Genomic DNA, 19,792 nt, shown 5'->3' with positions numbered 1-19,792 from the left:
CTCCAGGTGCTCCTGCTCACTGGAGAGGCAAGAAGAGCACTGTGATGACAGAAAGCGTACGAACACGGCACGGCCGGCGGACTCTAACCTGGCCGAAGTTAACCATTAACAGCTAAGCTGGATATCAGCTAACTCTCAGTCAAGGAGTCATTGACTTGTCATTGCATAACTCTCAGGGCGGCTTTCTATGGAGGCATCCTGAGAATGACAAACTTTAATCAGTGCTGATTCAGGGTCAGATCACATCATCGGCTAAAATGCATCCGTTATTCAGCTGAAAGACGTCTTGACTTTCTGTGGTAGGTCGGAGTGGTTGAAGGTTAACAGAACGGGGCTCTGTGGAGCTGTGGGAACGGGCGCCGGCCAGGATCCACACAGTCAGCCAGTATCCTCGTTTTCTCTCTCGCTCGGCGTTCGTCTCACCGTTAACATTTCACTCTCGCTCTCTTTTCTCTCTCCCTCTGACGGGCACAAAGACTCCTTTAGGACAAGCCTTGTCTCCCACAGAGTTAGAAAGAGTGTAAACAGAGAGAGAGGGAGAGAGAGTGAAGGAGAAGCAGGGAAGGAAAAGCAGGAAACCCTGCTCCGGCACAGGGGGGCGGTAAGTGCTGAGCTGTTACAGGGACTGAGTTACAAATGGGCTCTCTCTCTCCCTGACACACACACACATACACACACACACACCTTTCAGAACCACTCAGATGCTTTCACTTGACTAAATGGCATGAAGTCTTTTTTTTTTTTTAACTCTTTCTCAAATGCATTTTTATTTCAACACTTGCTATGGTGAATAAAATTCTCTTGACTATCTCAATAACTTTCCCAGATGAGCTGAGATTTCAGTTTTACTCAAAAAAAAAAAAAACGTAATCTAAAGGGATTGATCTTGTTCTGAAATCATCATCCACAAGAATACCTGAGCACAAATAAGCTACAAAACAATTAACAGGAAACTCACAGTGTATAATGAATGTAATTTGAAATCTTTACCCGAACTCCCCACGAGGAGCTCGGACAGTTTGTGTTGATCATGTCTCACGTGAAACACGAGACAAGTATCCATACGTCTGTCAACGTGTTCATAAATTCATCACACATGACTGAAATTACAGTCAATAAATCTAAAACAGGAAACAAATCAAACTTTATTTACCCACAATAACAAATGCACTGAGCGGCATAAAATAATCAACCATCTGCTTTGACTGTATAAACACACCGATATGACTGTATTTAATTTAACATTTAGAGTGGACACATTTAGATTCAGACTGAATGTTAGGGCTGCATGATATCAGGTAAACATGTGATACGTGGTGATGCTGTCAAGCAAAGATGAGATCTGAGATCAATACAAACACTTACATCAATAATGGTAATGTAGTTGTGTCTTGAGGGTTTTCTTCCTTGTGACCAGTAGGAAGTTAAATGTACAAATCTAGTGAATTCATCACAATTATTTGGAATATGCTTTCATATTTAAAACTCTGCCATTTTCAATGTGCATAGCACAGCAAAATGTATCACACCTGAGTAATTTTCGGGCGATACACATATTGTGCACGCTGTGTGCATTTTGCCATAAAGAAACTTGTGAGATATCGTGCAGACCTAATTAATATTAAACACAAGATGAAGGTCAGCCAAATGTACCATGTTATTAAATGTGTGTAATTGCTAATATTCATGTTGTTGTATAGTAACGTTTAGTGAAACTTTTTGATATTATCCAACTAATTTCTGAAGGCTTATGCCCTTTGTGCTGGGATTATTTTCCCTGGAGGGAAACTCTAGAGGTCAGATTTATGCGTCCGTACAGCATAATTTTTTTTTCCTTCTAATTTTTGAACAATCGTGATGAAAAGAAAAAAGTAGATCGGAAAACTATAAATAATTTCATTCAGCCACACGGTATTAGAACGAAATTACTGTACATGTAAAGCAACAACATCAATATTATTAAAATGATAAAATCAAGTTGAAATATTCTAGGATTATGGTTTTTCAACTAATGAACCCTCACCTACAGCATTGTATCGGAGCAGCAGCAGCACCTGCTGAGGCCAACACACAGCTCACCCCTCATTACAGTTTGCTGTCTGCGCGCTGGCCTCTTAAACAGATTAGTCTTGAGTCCCATCGTGGGACAGGCAGCCTCCTGCATGACCTAAATACAACCGAGCTCACTGCTCATCAGGAACTGCACGCTTCATTCTCCTTCATTCTCCCTCTGTACACTTGCAAAACAAATCCAAACTAAGTGGAAGACAAAATCTATTCTGCAAATTGAAAGCTGTCTCACAGAGAGGCAGCACATGCGAGGTAGTTTCAGGATGTCAGCAAAAAGCCCTTCAAATTACAGTTTGCACGCTGGTGAAGAATGTAGCTCCGTGCACGTCAGTCAGATTACCGCTGTTTGTTCAAAAGTGAGACTGTTTAATGCTGCTCAGACATACTGGAGACTACCTTCTTTCTTTTTTTTTTTTTCCTGCTCATGGAAGGAAGTAACTGTCTTAGACTGTATTTATCCCAGCCATGGAAACACAGCATAAATTGTTCCTGCTCTCTGAGGTCTTATAATAATAATGGAATATACTGGTTTATGCTTTTAATTGTGCTCTGTCAGCACCACCTCCACCAAAAAAAAAAATTTAATTCCATTCACAAACAGAAGTGCGGTCTTGTCAGCAATGTCTATTCAAGGTTCTATATCATTATACTTCAAAATTCTACATGGTTTGGTTTTTTTTCCTTCTTTGTGTGCTAGTTGAAAAAAAATAGTTAAAATACAAAGGTAGAGAAAACTGTAAAAACTTGCTAAATAACTAAAGATGCCAAAGTTAGAAATGTGCCAGCAGGACCGGTGTAAAATGAGTTGATTTGACTACTCCAAACATCAAAGTGCTGTTTAAGGGAGTTAACGCAGCTTATCAAGTCTGTAACACTCAGGGTCTGAGTAAGTCTGTTAGAAATAGTCTCAAGCGTAGACAGCCTGACAGCAGCTCTGTGGTGTACAATCGGATCACTGAAACAATGGCATGAAGACCACCAACCGGGAACGGAGCCGATTAACAGACTAAAAACACCGTCTGACCTACAGTCATTATCACACCCACTGGGTTTTCTGGGAATATAAACATCAAATAAAATGAAGTATTTACAGAACATAACCCCTCGTGACCTACTTCTCCACTCAAAGTGCACCGTGACCATTTAAAAGATTTACCATGAAATACACAAGTGAAACAACAAAGACTTCAAACAGCCATAAACACAATACAGTCGGTTTATTCCTCTCAATGGTTTCAAGGACACTTTGATCAGCAATAAAGTTCAAATATGAACAAGGTCAAAGTGTGATTTCATCCACGTTCACAGCACAACACACACTGACATGCAAGTATGAAGCCACACCTGTCAGAGCCACGCTTGAGTTTTCGCCTCCTATTGTGCGCTGGACACTGTGAATGACACCATCCCGGATGCTCACACCCCCCGTTTCACACGTTCACCATCTCACTACCTCGCCAGCATGCCCTCTGGGTGTCATGGCGTCCCCATGGCAACATAAATTTACTCCACTTGACTGCGGAAGAGAGCAGAGTCGCGGTTTAGAGGCAGCTGTGGATTTTGGAAGCGTTCGCTCAAAGGAGTGGCCCAGTGAAACGGAGATGAACGGGGACAGAAGGCAAATGAAAGAGGAAGGAGAGGCCGGACGGTTTTCTGATTTAGAAGCGTGCATTTGGAGACACATGACTCCAAGGAAAGCATTTGTTTGCTGTTGCCAGGCGCACAACCTCCTAATTCAGCATCTGCCTTGATGCTCAGATTACTAGCCATGTGCTTGAAGAGCCCCACCTCACTGTAACGCCAAGTTAACCGACCGATATCCACAGCCTGACCGCTGCCTCTGCTACCGTCCCAACGGCACAACGCGACAGAAAAACCTGTGACTTGACCACATAAAAGGAAAAATGAGACAGTAACTTATGAAAATCATGTCCTCTTCTTTCTTTTTAAACTGTTCCTTATAGGGAAATACAGGAATTTCACACCACTCACATAAAACTCACATAAAAACTGTATTTAATGTGAGCAATAATGTGTCCTAGCACAGCGAAACTCATTCAATGACTTGTCAACTTTTTTTTTTTTTTTTAAACTGCTCTCTTAAAAAAATTCATGTAGAGTTGTACGTTGTCTCAAGATGAGCCATAATAACAGAATGACCCGGGGGAGATAGATGAAAAAAAAAGGCACAAAACAAGTGCTAATTGAATTGTTACTCGTGGGGAGTAATTATGTTGCTGCACATCTTAACAGTTACTTGGAAGCTTCCCACCCAGTATGAACTGTAGTGACTTCAAGTCGGTCACTGTGTGACCAATTAAACTGACAGGACATTTCACACCTTCAGGGAGTGAAGTGTTCCGACAATAAACATCGGTCCACTCTTATCTTATCCTTCTCTTTGTTATCATGCCCTATTGAGACACATGTAATCATCTTGTGCTCTTGTGACCAGTGACACACAAAAGGTCTGCTGTAACGCTCAAAACATGCTCCAGGACAACAATAATTCTCCAAAAATAGGAGCAGGAAACAGACTGACCCCACTGTCTGCACAGATGGAAAAAACATCTCTGTCCTCCAACCAGAGACCTCATTCAGACAAATAAGAGACAAAAGTGTTTCTGTTGTTCTGGAAATACTGGAAATCAAGCAACGTTTTCATTGCTGCATTTTATTTTTTCCTCAGTGAATTTGTTTATGGCAGAAATAAGTGATGGCGTCAATCTGTTACCCATGCAATTAAAAGTTACAAAACCACTGATATCAGAGACTGAATCTAAATACTTAAAGTTGTGTACATAAATGTAATAAAATGCAGAAAGACAAGGTGGCATGCTAATGGTCTGTCAAGTCTCAGGTGGCACAAATAAATGGAGAACACGAAGAGTTGGAATAGGAAAGGGTAGATGGGTGGAGCACAACAGAGGAGAAGAAAGGAAAGAGAGATGGAATGTAGGAGCAGAACAGCAGGAAATAATAATTAGTCTGTTTTCCAGTCCCAAAGCAGCTTGTTCATTTAGATAGAGCTCCTGCCCGGGAGACTAGAAGAAAAACACCAGTATGTTTGAGATACCGGAGTAAGAATAATGTACAGCAGTCTCCAAAGGAAAACAGGATTTCTAATAACATATACTCCATTCAAATTACTCCTCTTCAAGGAACTAAAAAGGTTCCAGATTGTTGCCTGCATGTCTACCGCAGTTTAAAGTCCAAAGAGTATTACACCAATCAGAGTACAGGAGAAAAGCAATTAATATATATGCACAACACCTCAAATCCAGTCGGGGTGAAAAACATGCAGACCAAAGTCCAGCAACAGTAACACCGTATCAGCGCAGGAAAAGAAGCATCTTTGTTTCAATGGTTGTAAAAATAGAGGATTTTTAACTTGGCTGGTTTTTGATGATGCTTTATTGCTCTGTAAACTGGTTTATTGAGACTGGGGGATGAGCTTCAGTATGAGGGTGGATTTGAAATGCCGGAAATGCTTGGAAGACAAACAACTGGCACACAACTACAACTTTTTTTTCCCTTCAAAATCCCAATGGCAGGCACTCGTCCATTCATGAATGTTTTGCAGATCCAACCCCGAAGGTTTGCAAACCTTTACAAAACCACTACCGTTTAACCACGAATAAGTTTGTAGATTAACAAAAATAATATAAATTCAAAGGTAAATTCAGACCCAGTATCCATTGATGGAAATGCACAAAGTCCCTCATACTTAAATGCCCAAATTTGAACATGCAGCTATTTATTGATAGTCTTTATGTAAGGAAACATTTTTTAGAGAGGTACGATATAAAATAAGTCATGTCTCTGTTGTACACTAGGTGGCAGTGTTGAGTGACTTTAGCACCAGAATGTGCTCCGCCCAGTTCTGCTTCACTGACTTTTCCTCATGGCTGCTCATTGCAGTGGTCCAGTGGGTTCAGTGGGTAAAATTGACTACACCTGCTTTTCTCACAGCTCACATTGTGCAGTAAACAGGAGCTTAAACTGCTGTTCTGTTATTGTTTTCTCCTGCAGCTTCTTTGACAGACCTGCTGTGCAAAGTTGTATTGTCATGAGTGGCAATTTGGACAATTTGTTGACTTGGGCAGGTATGCCAGAAGTATATCACAAATGTGTCCTCACAGCTATTAATATATCTTCTTTGGATTATAACCCTAACCCTAATTTCATTCAATTAAAAATACTGTATTTTAAGTCTTTTGTTCAACCAAATGTTTCAAACTAGAGAATTTCTGCATTTGTGGACGCTCTCCATGCTCGTGGCCACAGCACCAACTTTTTAAACTCTGAATCACGAGTGTAACTCCTTGAGTACTCAAAAAGCCTTGAGTAATCATTGCAGCTCTTTAACACACAGCAGTGTTAACATGAATAGTGTGCTCCCTGCTGACACACACACACACACACACACACACACACACACACACACACACACACACACACACACACACACACACACACACACACACACACACACACACACACACACACACACACACACACCTAAGGGCAAGTTTACCCACCAATTAACCTCATAAGCTGTGTTTCTGGACTGTGGGAGAAAACTGCAGAACACGGAGAAAAGTCAAGCACACAATGGAAGCGCAGGCAAACTTCTGACAGACAGGCCTTGCTAGCTCGGACTCGTACCAGGGATTTTTTTCACTGTGACGGAAAAGAGCAAACCATCATATCATTGTACGACCCATTTCTAAGTCACAGTCCTGGTGTTAAGAAGTGGTAACTGTGTTTTTCTATCTGGATTAAAGCCAGGAACAGCAGTGAAGGGTTTGAAGTGCCGAGGGCCATCAAAAACATTTGCACTCTGGCAGCTCTGCTCTACCCAGACAATCCCACTGAAGCACTTCAGTCGAGTTGAGGAGGTAAAAAAAAAAAAAAAAAAAAAAATCCCATCTGAACTCACACACACATGCAGACCGTCTGTCTTTCTCTCTGACAAACACACATACCACAGTGACTAACATATGACAGCAGGCTTCCAGAAATAAATCGGCGCTGCTCCTGGCAGCTGCAAAACAAACAGATACGGTGTACTGTACGTCCACGACGTCGTCGAATACACCCGACTTTGTTCAAAGAGGTAAATGTGTTCAGCGGGGCAAATGGCAGACTGGATAATGCAGTGGCAACTGAAGACCACAACAGTCTATAAATAAAGCCAGACTAGATATCGTACATGTTTCTGATATTCTGTAGCATAGCTATGGAGTCAATATAATCATAACTCCCAGTTGAAATATCAACCACAGCCAACTTCACTGCAACTGTAACAATATGCGAGCTTTTATTTATGATGTTGACTACTGAACAAGAATTGCTAACATCTATGTGAGTTTGTGTTGTGTGACGACGTTGCCATAAAAAAGGTTACTGTGTGCTTTGCTGACACTGTTATAGTTACAGAACAAGCGTATTGAACCACCGCATCCACACCCTCTCTATTTAAAATAGGACAGCCTGTGAAATGAAGGGAGATATTACCAGATGCCGAACTGGACCGCGGCCAACAGCGCATAGCTTCAAACACAATCTCTCATGCCGAGCTCAGCTTTCAGAAGAGTCAAGTTTAACCTGACATAAAAATAACTTTAAATATATCTCCGAGACCAGAGCATAAACGATCCGCTTTGCCAAAACTACACAAAGTCAAGCACTGCTGTGAGGGAGGAAAAAAAAAAAAAAAAAAAAAAAGAAGAGGGAACTCCCTTAGTCAGCAGTGCTGATCTCGTGGCGGACCACATGAACCTTAAGCTTCTAAATGGAGAAGGTTTTGGAAAGGGTGTGTGGGCTGGAAAGGTCCAGTCTGCCTCCGGCACCCACCTGGGAAAACAGGCAGCAGCACGGGGTAATATTATCTCAGAGTACTTTCAAGTACTTCAATAAACTGTTCAGATGAAGAGACAATCATGGCATTTAAACACTAAATTTCAAGTCCAGTATTCACAAATTTGAATTAAAGATCACTTACACCAGAGCGAATAACAAGTTGTAATCTGTCTGTGCACACAGTGCTCATGAGCATACACACACACACACAGACACACAGAGGCAGGATGGTTTGGCAGCTTGTAATTATCTCTGGGTGTGTGTGCTGAAGTAACATGGACACAGTTTTGCGATTCCTCGCTGCAGTTATCTGCAAAGTCTTGTTTTCAAATTGAAGAGGCCACGCATGATCAGCAGGGTCAGAGAGATGGAGCATATCTCCACTGACACAATGGAAAAGTCAGAGAGCACGGACTGTGAAAGAAGTCTGGAGAAAACCCATGCTGATACAGACAAAACACGCAAACTTAAAAAAAAAAAATTAAAGGCTTTTTTTGTTTTGAGGTGACCGGACTAACCACTGCACCACCGCAAAATGTTAAACCCACCAGCAGCGACACAGACAGCGGGGCAGATCAGTGTGTTACAGGTGGTTACCCTCTGCCGTTTCTCTGTTCTTTGTACTTTATTAGACACTTTGAACCAAGCTCTGGAGATAGGAAATGCTCTGAGGAGATCTGATGATGAGTGGGAACAAATCTGAGGGTGTGGGTGGATGAACATGACTGGGGACTAAAACCATGTGGAGAAAGCAAACTCACAAGGCTCTGATGTTGTCGATTGCATCTGGATATGACAAACAGAAAAAACAGAGAAGTGTTGTGAAACCAATAACAGCACAATAAAACACTGAAGATCAGAAGAAAAAAACTCATTTAAAATATATAGTGAATTTAGGGAATTCAATTAAGTGGCTCTGCTTTAAATTCCAGGCAGTTCATTTAAATGAGTCTACAGCTTCCTTATTGCTTCTGTGGGGAGAGGATACTCAAACTGCAAAAAGCCACATTAATCACAAACCTCTAACCGCACTCACACACACACGTGTGTTGCAGGGAAAGAACTAGAACTACACTTGGCATTCTGCAAACTGAATCAGAAGTCAGGCTGCATTCTTTAAATAAAGAATAAATATTTACTTCAAAGCAGTTATCAGGTTTTAGCGTGGACTTTGGTTATGTTGTCCTTAGTGTATTGTAGCAAATTATTTGCTCTCCAGGTGGAATTGATCAGCCGGATCAAGCACTTGATGTCAACTTTAAAAAGATTTATTGAGGATACTTTATTCACCTCTCCTGGAGGACATACTCCAGCTTAGTGAGCACACACATGAACCCACTGCTCAAGTTTCAACATCCATGCAGGTAAATAAGTGCGCCACATCTCTCAAAAGGATCCTGCTGTTTTCAAGTGAGTTAATGTGGTTTTATGAGTCTGGATTCATTTAGACGCTGCTATGCAGTAAAGGAGCGGCTCCCTGTGTGATGGCAAGGGAGAGCAACCGCCACACAAAAGGAGTTGTCATGGTAATTTACATGGAGAGAAATGTCACACAGTGACCGGATAAAAAGGTGTTTTGGTTCCTGCTGCCAGCCGACTCAGTGGCCAGTCTGCTTTGTAATTTGGCCAAAGAGCCCTTGAGAGCCTGAATCACTGTAATTAAAGATATCTGGTTAAAGGGACCTTTACTTTAAAGATCAGAGGAGAAAAACATGCAACCTTTATTTGTATCAGCAGTGTTTCTAACAGCCCCTAAAGAACATTAAGGTTGAAGTGTGTATCTGCTGGTGGGTGATTACAGCACGCCCACAGCAACATTCATTCAGAAACACCTGAATGGTTTATGCATGTTACTCCAAATCTTTTTTATTGTGGACTTGAAAATATTGTGATCAACAAGTACAGGTTCTCTAGGAATCGGGTCACAATAAGCACCTTCAAAGGCAAACATGTTAATCATGAAGATATCATATACCATACTGAAGTGGAGAATATGAGCGTACTGTGCTTTTTGAAGGTTTGTTTGGCCTCTAAACGAAAAGGTTTTTGTTTTGTTTCTTATTGCTGCGTTACTGGGATTTGTTGCCCGATCTTGTCGGGCTTGTTTTTTTCCCTCCTGAAGAAAACCTGACCAGTGGAGGGTGATTGCTAACAAGTAACAAGTCCAGATGCTTCCACATGACTGTGGATTGCCATGACGAATTTAAACTTTACACCTTTCTTGTCTATTCACAAGGAATACTTTTAAAACACACGCCAACAAGTCTTAAATGTACATTTGCTGCACTTTGCATCCTTGACTTTAGGTCTTTGTATGAGAAGTCATGCAAGGCCATTTACCCGAAACAAAACCTGCACCCACATTGTTTGCACACTGCTTTTAACACCGTCATATGACGGCCTTTTGAATTTCATCCACCGATGACAGTTTGTCATTTGTTGAGGCGACCAGGTGATCGTTGCACACACGAGCCTTCTTACCATGTAATAAAGAAGTGAGATTGATGGGGCAAAGTCAAGGCTATTGCTTTGTTATGCTGTCATTTTTACAGCAGACAATAGCAGGAGGTTTATGGAATTATTAATAATCAGTTGACGGTAAATTATGCCCTGAAGCAGCATGCAACATTCATTAGGTGGATGAAACTTCAAAGATCCATCTACAGCAGTGCCACCCAATCAACAAGCTTCAGAGGACACCGTGGAAAGCAGTTCTCTTTGTTGTTTTTTCCCATCTAACAACCTGCTGCAGAACTGTTTGACTCCCTAAACCTCTAATGTTTTCCTGTGTGTGTGGTAAATGCACCACGCTGCTGGAATACTCTCTCTGTTGTCAGGATTCTCTATAGGCTGCCCATGCTTTTTTTTTTTTTTAAACTGATGCTTCACTGTTCTGAATGAGCAGGGAAAGGGCTGCAGGAGAGTAACCCAAATACAACACAAAATCATTTTCCTATTGACAATTTAAAAGAGTATTGTTACCCTATTTTGAAACATTATCATTTGGAGCCTTTTCAAAAATAAATGATCATGAAGTCTCTTTTAGTACTGCTCCTCCTTCCTGTCCATTTCGATGGCTAATGAGGGATGTTTTCTCTTATAATTCAGGAATTTTCTTGTTGATCAGTATAATTACTGCTGTGAAGAAAACGTCTAATAGCAGAGCTTCACGCCACATTTAAAAATAACATCACGTCTTTGAGAAATGCACAGAAGCAAATACAAAGTAGTGCTTTTCGGCAGTTCATGTGGGGTGATTGTCGCTATATTTTCTGAGACTCACCCTGAAGGCGGTTTTGAGGACTCGGTCATTGCAGTGATTAATATCCCAGCAGGTCAGATTAGTTGCTTTCGGTGGGGCTCCCCAAATCCGCGGCCGCTCGCTCCTAAACTCGGTGGATATCCATTATCCTGCCACCTGCGAGGGAGCACTCATAAGTCAAACTCATTCACCACAGGAGCAGTTCCTAAAATAAATAAATAAATAAATAAATAAATAAAAACGCTAATAGTTTTTTTTCCCCCTCTCTCGTTTTAATCGTTTGACTCAACAAGTGACAGTGCGCAAAGATGACCACAGTGACCCGAAACGCGACCAAGCGCAACGCGAAGCGGAATACAACTTTAAAGTAAAACTCACTTCGGCGGGAGCAGATTTAAAATGTCATTTCCAACAACTGCATTGGGCGACTTGTCAAATCCACTTGATATAATCTTCGTATATCCAGGTTGACTCTCCCTTCAACGACCGTGTAGTTCACGTTTATTATAATACAACTTCCGGGAAGCTGTTTCAAAATAAAATTTTGGTAGCGCTGCATCAAAATCAGTTCTGCTTGTTTACCATTTCATAGACGATGTTTTGGGTAGAATTGTATTTATTAACTATGTAAGAGAGTTTTATCTCATATTGCACTGTATGTTTAAGTCTTCTTTATGTAATTTCTTTAATCGCTTTTTTTCAGATTTCATTCTTGGCATTTTCCTTCATTTTATTCACCGTTAATTTGTCTGTTATCTTCCTTATAAACAAATAAACAAATAAAGCTAAATTGTCTGGCTTCAAATTACTATATAGCACTGTTTAAGGTGTTTCTTTTTTTATTCTTTTTTATTCTGTTGGTTTGTATTCTTTAAATGGAGTTTGTTTATCTCTATACACACACACACACACACACACACACACACACACACACACACACACACACACACATATATATATATATATATATATATATATATATATATATATATATATATATATTTATTATTTATTTATTTTTGCTTATTCACTTATCTATCAAATATATCCATATCCATAACCAAGTACCACAACTGAATTTTATGTTGCTTTTGTTTTTGTTTCGTGTGTGTGGATGATCGCTGTATTTCACAACTGTATTTTCTTATCACTCATACCAAACAAGAAGCCCAAAAGACTTCCTTTGACACTTTCTTTTGTTGGACCTGCAAGCATCAGTCAGATTTCTGGAACCTTGTGGACAAATCATTTAAACTGCTTTCTTCATCGTCCCTTGCCCCTTCCACAGTCAGGTTTTATCTCTTGCATCTCTGCATTATACTATATCTGCTGACGTTATGGGAGCACACAATAGACCTGAAACGCTTTTATTTTGAAGTAGATGCAGATCGTTTTGTACGTGCGCGTGTTGCACTTGACGCAGCAGCAGCCGCGCGCGGCGCGTCTTCGTCAGCAGATCTCCAGTCAATCATCCTCACCAGCTGGAGAGCGCCGGCACAACAAGTGGCCTCATAACAGACACACTCATCCACAGATGACTGCTATATTCCAGTTAAAGCAGCACGAGAAGAGGTTTTCTGAAAAATGAAATGCATATAAAATAAAGGTTTAAAATAAATGAAATTTTCCTGGTTCTTTGACAATTAACGTCTTTTCACCCCTTTTTAAATGGTTTTCATGCGTCTGTTTTACATTAATTATCCGTAAATGACGCACTTGATGACACCTGTGACTAATACTGTAAAAACGTGTTGTTCCAAATTTGTATGCTCATATTTACTCTCAGAGTAGCAATGAAAAAGACTGGATCGTGATTTGTTCAGGCTGCTTCTAATAATGCCTAATTAAAATTCTATTGTGAGAATTCAAAAGTTTACTCCCGGCATGCTTTGTGCCAAATGCACGCGCCACTTGTGGCTTTCTACCACAAGAGGGCAGTAAAAGACCACATTACTTTACAGCAGAGTTACAGTCAGGGCAGTGTTATTTATTTGAAAAAGGGCCTTTATCAAACTGAACAAATTTTTTTTTTAAAGAAAACATATTTATGATCATAATAATATTTAACATTAATAGTGTAGCTTTTTTTTTCCATTTTTACATTTGAGTGGCTAGATGGATCCTGATCCACGTGCGCGCGCGCGCACACACACACACACACACACACACACACACACACACACACACACACACACACACACACACACACACACACACAACTAGAATCTCTTTTTTTGTAAAGTAGAAGCTACAATTTTAGGTTGTCTCTGCACATGTGCTGCAAATGGTACATTTGTAAACTTTACCTGTTACATCAATATTCAACAAAAGGTGGAACCCTTATGCCCATATTCTTATTCGAATTTAAACTCCTTCAGCATAGAAAAAAAAGGAAGATGAAAATGAAGGTCATATATCATAAATAAAATAAAACAGTTAATGAACACAGTGCTGTAAAACCTAAAGAATAGTCAGTATAACAATGATAGAATGCAACATTTGTCGGCTTTAAAATGTTTATTTATATAGCACTATTCATACACAAGGAAATTCAAAGTGCTTCACGTCATAGAAATAAAGCAAAATATTAAGAAAAGTAAATGAACAATTGATAGACAAAAGGCAATTAAAAAGTGTCTCGAACATATGTTGTAATTGACACTTTATAAATAAAGTGAATTAAGTAAACAAAGTAAACCAACTGAATTGAACTGAATTGAATTGAATTAAAACAGGAGAATAAATAGAAAGGACATTTTGAATGAAGCTGATAAACATGCGTTGAGAAAAGTGTGCTTTGTACTTTTTTCCATTTTGGCATTTGGCATCCCAAATCAGTCACAAATACGACCTCCTCTTATCAGAGAACCCCACTCGCTCCATATTTCCAACATGGAAGTAATACATTTCTCCATGAGGGGACAGTTCTACAGCAGGCTAAAGTGAACTTTATCCCATTGGAGAAGAATGTTGAAGTCTGACACACAGGGCTAAAAGGTGAGAGAGTGGATTACCAGGGTTGGAATAGGGCCTGAAATTAAAACATTTTGAGACTTGCGGTTCATTGCCACTCCATCGCTTTTTCACGACCTCAGAACCAGTCTTGATGTGCAGTTTTTTTGAAGGAACCTGCATAAATGACAATGTTGTAGTGCCTGGGCTGTGCAGACAACAGGGAGTAACATCAGTGTCAGCTCCTGCAGTGCTGTGTCAGTCAATTAAGTTTTCAGTCCCATTCTGACTTGCCTGGTGATGGAGTCCCCAATCAAGAGTGTCCAGCAGTTCTTCACTTGAACTGGAACTTTTTAATTTTGGTTTGTTTGGTTTAGTTGTGATTTTGGAGGCTGTTTGAGTGAAGTTGTTCGTCTTTGTATCATGGATCTGTTGTGCAGTGAGCTCTGAGTTCTGTCCGGTCTGTGTGATCACACATTTCATTCAGAGCCAGGGGATCATATCTGTTTTGCAGAGGAATTACAGGAGTGAATGTGGGAGGCCTCTTGGTTGCTTTCTTACTGGATTTGCTCGTGTAAACACAACATCAGACCAGATCCGGCTGGAGTCGGTGCCTTAGGTCATCCTCTGATGCTGTTCCAGTAAGAAACATTGTTGACACGTCCACGGAGGGTTGTTCAGCATCAGATGTATTCCCAATGCAATACAACCTATATCTGCTCATTCACATTCGCTCCATGCACAGCAGCTAAAGAGTCGATAAAGTCCTCACATTTCACACAGCGATTCAATCTTATGTTCCTCAATCTTCACACACTCTTTGCTGCCGGATGACATTCTTTCGCCAGTCTGTTTATTGAAATCCTGAGGAGAAATAGCACATCTTGAAGTCAAGTTTTGTTCCTTTTATCAGTTTCATGAGGGATGTTTCTGTCAGCAAAAATTGAAAAAAAAAAAAAAAACTCTCTTGTAGACAGAAAGAAAGGAAAACAAAACAAAACAAAAAGTCTGAAAAGAAGAGCAAAAGCAAAGTGCAAAGAGAGCAAAGAAGACACATCTGCACAGTTTCTAAGCCAGAAGAGCATGCTAGCTGTAAGTTGGCACTTTTTGCTGTAAAACCTGTAATTTACACTAACTAAACAACAAACTTTGAACCAATTTTAAAGAAGCAAGAGCGTACCACACCTTTTGATTACACAACTGAATAATTTCTCAGTTCAGTAATGGCTGGTTATAAAAGGAAGCCAGTGTTTTTAGAAAGTTAAAATGATTCTGCACAAAATTTTATGACTGAAGTCCTTCACTTGAAATGATTCAGGTTAAAATATGTAAGTGAAGCTAAAGAATCAACTTTGAACATCTAACATGGCTTTGTTTGTCTAGAAGTCAGTTTCAAGTGTGAACTGATAAAGATCTTTACCAGGAAATGAGCACTTCTGGTTTTTTTTTTTTCTGTCCTTTATTATTAGGGGGCTGCAGACTTTAGTCATTCATTTCATCTCGTACCTTTGTGGATTTAATCATTTGTGAACATTTGAAAACCAAGCTTCACAAGCAATATTGCTTTTATGTGAGTGGAGAAAAATCATCTCTGAGAATCATGACAGGTGTGTATATTTCAGCTATAACTTACATTCCGGAATATTTGTTGGATCATTTTTGGACTTAGATTTGTGTCATGTAGAATTATGTTTCAAGCTTACCACACAGTTGTTAGGATTAAAATACAAAATAATGCAAATGAACTGTAATTTCGAATTTCACTTTGGATTTATAATGTTTCCAAATATGAAAACATTTGGTGAATGGTATTCAAACATGGTCTTTCAGAGAGAGAGAGAAACAAATGTAAAATCACAATGTTTTTAAAACTGTGATGACTTCACATTACAGTTTAAGTGTGTATGACTTCAACAGTGAAAATTTGATAAGACATCTGGTTGTTTTGACAAGAGAAAATATTGTAACTTAAGCCAATACTGAACAAGTTGTTTACAGCTTGTAAAGTGAAGTAGAAGTAGAACTTGAACAAGTAACGTGACACGGAGTGTAATGGCAGTGTAAGTTAGAATTTATTTTCTCAAAGAAGTTTGATGTGAAGGACTGGTTTCCAAGCAGAGAATCAAATTGCCAGTGACAAGCAGAAGGAGGCGCAATTATCTAAATTTTAATTCTGAGAGTCTTGAATCAAATCATACACTGACACGGGAGAGCTGCACCCTTAAAAAGGAAAATATATTGCAGTGTGTTGCAAAATACAGTTAAATATATTGTGAAATTTATGCAATATATTGCAAAATATATAAATAATTGTCACTTTCGATATACAGCAATACATTGGAAAATATAACTATTAAATCTCACATATGGGAATACATTTCCTAGTATATTGCATTATATTTTCCAATATATTTAGGGGTAAGACACCTTCAATGTGTTGGTCAGAGTGCAGAAAACACAACGAAGCTTTGTTTTAACAATGTTACAAAGTGTTTAACATATTTTTTTGTTTTGCACTTTTTTAAATGATGCATTGGATAATAGGTAGCATGAAATAACAGAATAAAAATGTTTAGAATTTAGGGTTGCTCACATGTGGACAGCATAAGTGATGGTAACTTGGGGCTGCACACTGGTGTAGTAGTTTACACTCCTGGGTTTGATTCTGGGCTCAAGCACCCCTAAAGAGGTTATCATCTTCGAGGAAACCAATAGCTCATTTTTTATCTTGATTTTGTTTTATATTGGAGCAAATTATAAAACCAACATTTAACATCTTCGACACAGCCTTAAACCACATCCGCCCTTTTCAGGTCAGTAACACTTATGAATGAATGAAAAGTAACGCCCTGACAGAGTCCAGTGTGATGCTCTGAAGATGTACAATCACATTTCATTCACAGGTTAATGCGACTTTTCATACAATGAGGCAGTGCTTTGGGAATATGGGGATTGTCCTTCGTTTCATGTGCTCTGTTGTAAAATTAAATTAAATTTCACTGTCTACAGATGAGGTTAGCACCACCAACACCACCATGTATGACTACTCAGCCTACTTCGACGGGGTTGATTTCTTCTCCCCATGCAGCAACACCACTATGAAGGAATTCAGCAAGGTGTTCCTGGCCACACTCTACAGTGTGGTTTTCATCCTGGGTTTCATTGGTAGGTGTGTGTTTACTGTATATAAGAAAGTAATTCAGATGCACCTCAGGCGCCTGCATCCATCCATCCATCCAACTGTCCCTAATTTGGCCATGATAGGATGTGAAAAAATAGAAGTTTGTGGAGATCGGGGTTGAACAAAGTAGAGATACTTGGGCCAACAGCTCCAGAAAGCCCTAAGTATTGCAAAATAAGTTGGTTGTCAGAACCTAAACTAATTTGTTTGAGGACCTTTTTGACGTGACATTTCAAGCAACACTGGTAAAGTTTCAAAGTCACGGAACTGACACTCACACTTGTGGGATGTGCATCATTCAATGCATTGACTATCAAAATGACTGAATTTACGCAGATGTACAGGAAATGAGCGGTGCAGTAACCACAAAACATGTTTTACAACATCCTATTCAAGGAAATATCGGTTGAAGATAGGTTGATACAGTCTGAAAAAAGAGTGGGATTAAAAGAAACAGTATTAAAAGTATTTAGTCTTAAAAAAGTATTTAGTATTCAGTATTAAAGTATTTGACTTCTGATTTTTCTCTTTTTTTATCAAGGTAACGGGCTTGTGGTATGTGTCTCAGTGAAGTACCGCAAACAGACAAGCCTGACGGACATCTGCCTCTGCAATCTGGCCCTGTCTGACCTTGTCTTCGTGCTCACTCTGCCTTTCTACGCTCGTTTCGTTGTGAAGCAGCAGTGGACCTTTGGGAACTTCATGTGCCACTTCATCTCTGGCTTCTACCAAGTCGGCTTCTTCAGCAGCATCTTCTTCATGGTCGTTATGACTCTGGACCGCTACATGCTCATCGTGCATGCTCACAGAGCGGCGCGCCACCACACAGTGAAGGCCGGCATCATGGTGGTGGCGTTGGTTTGGGTGCTGAGCCTGTGCATCTCTCTGCCATCCTGGATCTTCACAAAAGTGTCGACAAACAAGTCAGGCGACGCCTGGTGCGGCGACACAATTGACGACAAGGTCTGGAAACACTTTAACCTGGTGACAACAAACGTGTTAGGCCTCATCCTTCCCCTGTTGGTGATGATTGTCTGCTACTCGAGGATCATCCTCAGACTGATGAGCCTGAGGAACTTAAAGAGGCACCGCACTGTGAAGCTGATCATCTTCATCATGGTCATCTTCGTCGTGTTCTGGGCTCCATATAACATTTCGCGTTTCTTGAAGTTCCTGGACCTGTCAGACGACTGCACCTGGAGAGAGAACGTACAGCTGTCGATAACAATAACCGAAGCCATCGCTTTTACCCACTGCTGCCTGAACCCCATCATCTATGCCTTCGTGGGACAGAAGTTCATGAGTCGAGCCCTGAAGATGTTGATGAGCTGGATCCCGTTCTCCAGCAGGACATCGCTGGACAGCTCGTCCAGGAAAAGCTCTGTTTCCAGATCTTCTGACGTCACCTCCACTTTCGTCATGTAGACTGTAGGCGAGATGCGTTTTATGAACATCACTGGAAAAGTCTCTTTCCATCTGCTGAGATATCAAAGCAGTTCCTACCTTGACGATGTTCATATTTCCATTTTGAGGGGTCCAGATCGGACTGTGTCAGTTGTGACTGTATAATCTTGAAAAAGTTAGAGTTTTTTTTTTTTTTTCAAGAGTTAAACTACATGCACACATGCCAATTTGATCTCAAGGAAGTGGATCAATAAAAGTTTTCCTCTTTGGACTGAAGCCTGTCTCTTCTCAAAATGCATGATTTCTGCAGCCTTCTGCAGCCTTCACAATGCATGATCTCACCAATGCATGCTCGCAGTACATGGCTTTCATGGCATTGCTTTTTGCTAGTCAGAATGAAACTTGCATTTAGTGGTGAATCATACGGCGACTTGTTGATCATTCAGGACAAGGAATGAATGTTCAAATAGCCGCTGTTCAGTTCTGTGTCTCAGTGTTGTTTTTTTCTATACATAATAAAACTGGATGAAAAAAAAACGGCAGCTACTGCTGCTGTAATCTTCCTTGTTATTTTTTTTCTTTACAGAATCTGTTTGTTGCTGCTACAAACCACAAACTTTCACCAGCTTTGAAACTTCCTGACGCGTCCTTGATGAGCCTGCTAGCTGTAACAAATGCAAAGAATTTGTGAAAGCTAAAAAAACAAACAAAAATCCTAGCATGTAAACATGTCACCATTGTATATCCATCACATTTAAACAAATGTACTGTACTACTGCTTGCGTGTTTTTATTCTGTATTCTTCAATAAATATGAACGAGATTTGAAATCCTTTGATGTGCACATCGCTTTACATTTATGTGTATTTCCTTCCACCCAATGCTTGAGGATTATTATTGTTGTAGTTGATGACATTTGATGACGTTGAGCCGTATTTAACAGATTTTTCCAAGTTCACAAAAGATGGTGTGAAGATGAGATCAAAGAAGAGCAAAAGTCCTCATTTGAATGTCTTTTCTCCTATAGCCTTTTCTTGCCTTACGTCAGTGCATTCAGGG

At 40.0% G+C, this 19,792-nt stretch overlaps 2 protein-coding genes across 8 annotated transcripts in view; one reads left to right on the top strand and one right to left on the bottom strand.

Annotated features, from left to right (window-relative positions):
• The window catches only part of cobl (cordon-bleu WH2 repeat protein), a 51,276-nt gene extending 39,588 nt beyond the window's left edge, over nt 1–11,688 (bottom strand). For 4 of the 6 annotated variants that reach the window (XM_030102841.1, XM_030102845.1, XM_030102844.1 and 1 more), the window contains exons 1-2: nt 11,576–11,688; nt 11,219–11,353 (exon numbers count right to left, since the gene is read on the bottom strand). In XM_030102841.1, coding sequence (XP_029958701.1) covers nt 11,219–11,247 — 29 coding nt within the window. In that variant the 5' untranslated portion in view covers nt 11,248–11,353; nt 11,576–11,688. Of the gene's footprint in view, nt 1–8,696; nt 8,722–11,218; nt 11,354–11,575 lie in introns of those variants that run through there. The other 2 variants (XM_030102842.1, XM_030102843.1) reach the window with 2 other exon arrangements.
• Nucleotides 11,689–15,026: 3,338 nt separating this feature from the next.
• LOC115396768 (C-C chemokine receptor type 3-like) lies at nt 15,027–19,581 on the top strand. 2 transcript variants are annotated; one of them, XM_030102784.1, is made up of 4 exons: nt 15,027–15,241; nt 15,619–15,756; nt 17,159–17,314; nt 17,872–19,581. In XM_030102784.1, exons 2-4 carry the CDS (start codon nt 15,750–15,752, stop codon nt 18,753–18,755), a joined length of 1,047 nt encoding a protein of 348 aa, XP_029958644.1. In that variant the 5' UTR covers nt 15,027–15,241; nt 15,619–15,749; the 3' UTR covers nt 18,756–19,581. The 2 variants fall into 2 exon arrangements, with proteins under 2 accessions (XP_029958644.1, XP_029958645.1); XM_030102785.1 differs by lacking the exon at nt 15,619–15,756.
• Nucleotides 19,582–19,792: the final 211 nt, after the last annotated feature.

This window comes from Salarias fasciatus, chromosome 11 (genome assembly GCF_902148845.1).
Source record: "Salarias fasciatus chromosome 11, fSalaFa1.1, whole genome shotgun sequence".
NCBI classification, from domain to species: domain Eukaryota; kingdom Metazoa; phylum Chordata; class Actinopteri; order Blenniiformes; family Blenniidae; genus Salarias; species Salarias fasciatus.
Note: the sequence above shows the minus strand (reverse complement) of the source record. Positions and strands in the feature narration are given on the sequence as shown.

Excerpts from the sequence above, each read along its gene's own strand:
- LOC115396768 (XM_030102784.1), top strand. Across the intron at positions 17,315-17,871 it reads TTTCATCCTGGGTTTCATTG|GTAACGGGCTTGTGGTATGT; the intron begins GTAGGTGTGTGT and ends TTTTTTATCAAG.